The sequence below is a fragment of the Arachis ipaensis genome, chromosome B08, assembly GCF_000816755.2.
Source record: "Arachis ipaensis cultivar K30076 chromosome B08, Araip1.1, whole genome shotgun sequence".
NCBI classification, from domain to species: Eukaryota; Viridiplantae; Streptophyta; class Magnoliopsida; order Fabales; family Fabaceae; genus Arachis; species Arachis ipaensis.
In genome coordinates this window covers 202,409-203,065 of record NC_029792.2, presented here as the reverse complement: position 1 = coordinate 203,065, position 657 = coordinate 202,409, and the positions used below count along the sequence as shown (strand labels likewise).

The window sequence follows — 657 nt, the reverse complement described above, 5'->3', positions numbered from 1 at the left end:
ATAAAACAAAAAAATAAATAAATTTAAAAAAATTATTATTTAAATATATTAGAAATATAATTATTCATTCTGTATGTTATTATTAATTTAAAATTTTAGGAGAATTAATATCATGATGTCATGTGCAGGGCACAGATTGGGGGGTGGCCGCCGGTGAAGGCAAACAGAAAGTGTGGCGTGAAGGTGGGTGTGGACGGAGCACCATATCTAAGAAAAGTGGATCTTGAAGCGTATGAGAGTTATGAGCAGCTCTTCAAGGCATTGGAGACCATGTTTTGTTGCTCAACCATTATTTGTACGTTTTCCTTTGATTCATTGATGATGATGATTATTGGTATTATTGATGAGAGTAAATGGGTGTTTTTGTATATGTGTAGGTAATGAGAATAAGGTGATGGATAATTATATGCCAACTTATGAGGACAAAGATGGTGATTGGATGTTAGTTGGCGATGTACCTTGGAAGTAATTACTAATTACCACATATCCATGTTTCATTCTTTTCTTTCCTCATTAAATAACTCATTTCTCACCTGCTTTGATTTCTTGTATTTTCTTTTTAGGATGTTTGTTGAATCATGCAAGAGAATAAGACTCATGATAAAGTAGACCCCTTGCCCTTTGGCTCGCTAAGGTTAATTATTTTTGCCAAAGCTA

At 33.6% G+C, this 657-nt stretch overlaps 1 protein-coding gene across 3 annotated transcripts in view; it reads left to right on the top strand.

Moving 5' to 3' along the window:
- Positions 1 to 657, top strand: part of LOC107612194 (auxin-responsive protein IAA1-like) — a 4,273-nt gene that overhangs the window by 512 nt on the left and 3,104 nt on the right. For all 3 annotated transcript variants that reach the window (XR_002351714.1, XR_002351713.1, XM_016314004.2), the window contains exons 2-4: positions 129 to 295; positions 378 to 465; positions 564 to 634. Coding sequence is in view for 1 of the 3 variants with exons in the window: in XM_016314004.2 (XP_016169490.1) it covers positions 129 to 295; positions 378 to 465; positions 564 to 609 (301 nt within the window). In the remaining 2 variants the exon portion in view is untranslated. The remainder of the gene's footprint in view (positions 1 to 128; positions 296 to 377; positions 466 to 563; positions 635 to 657) is intronic.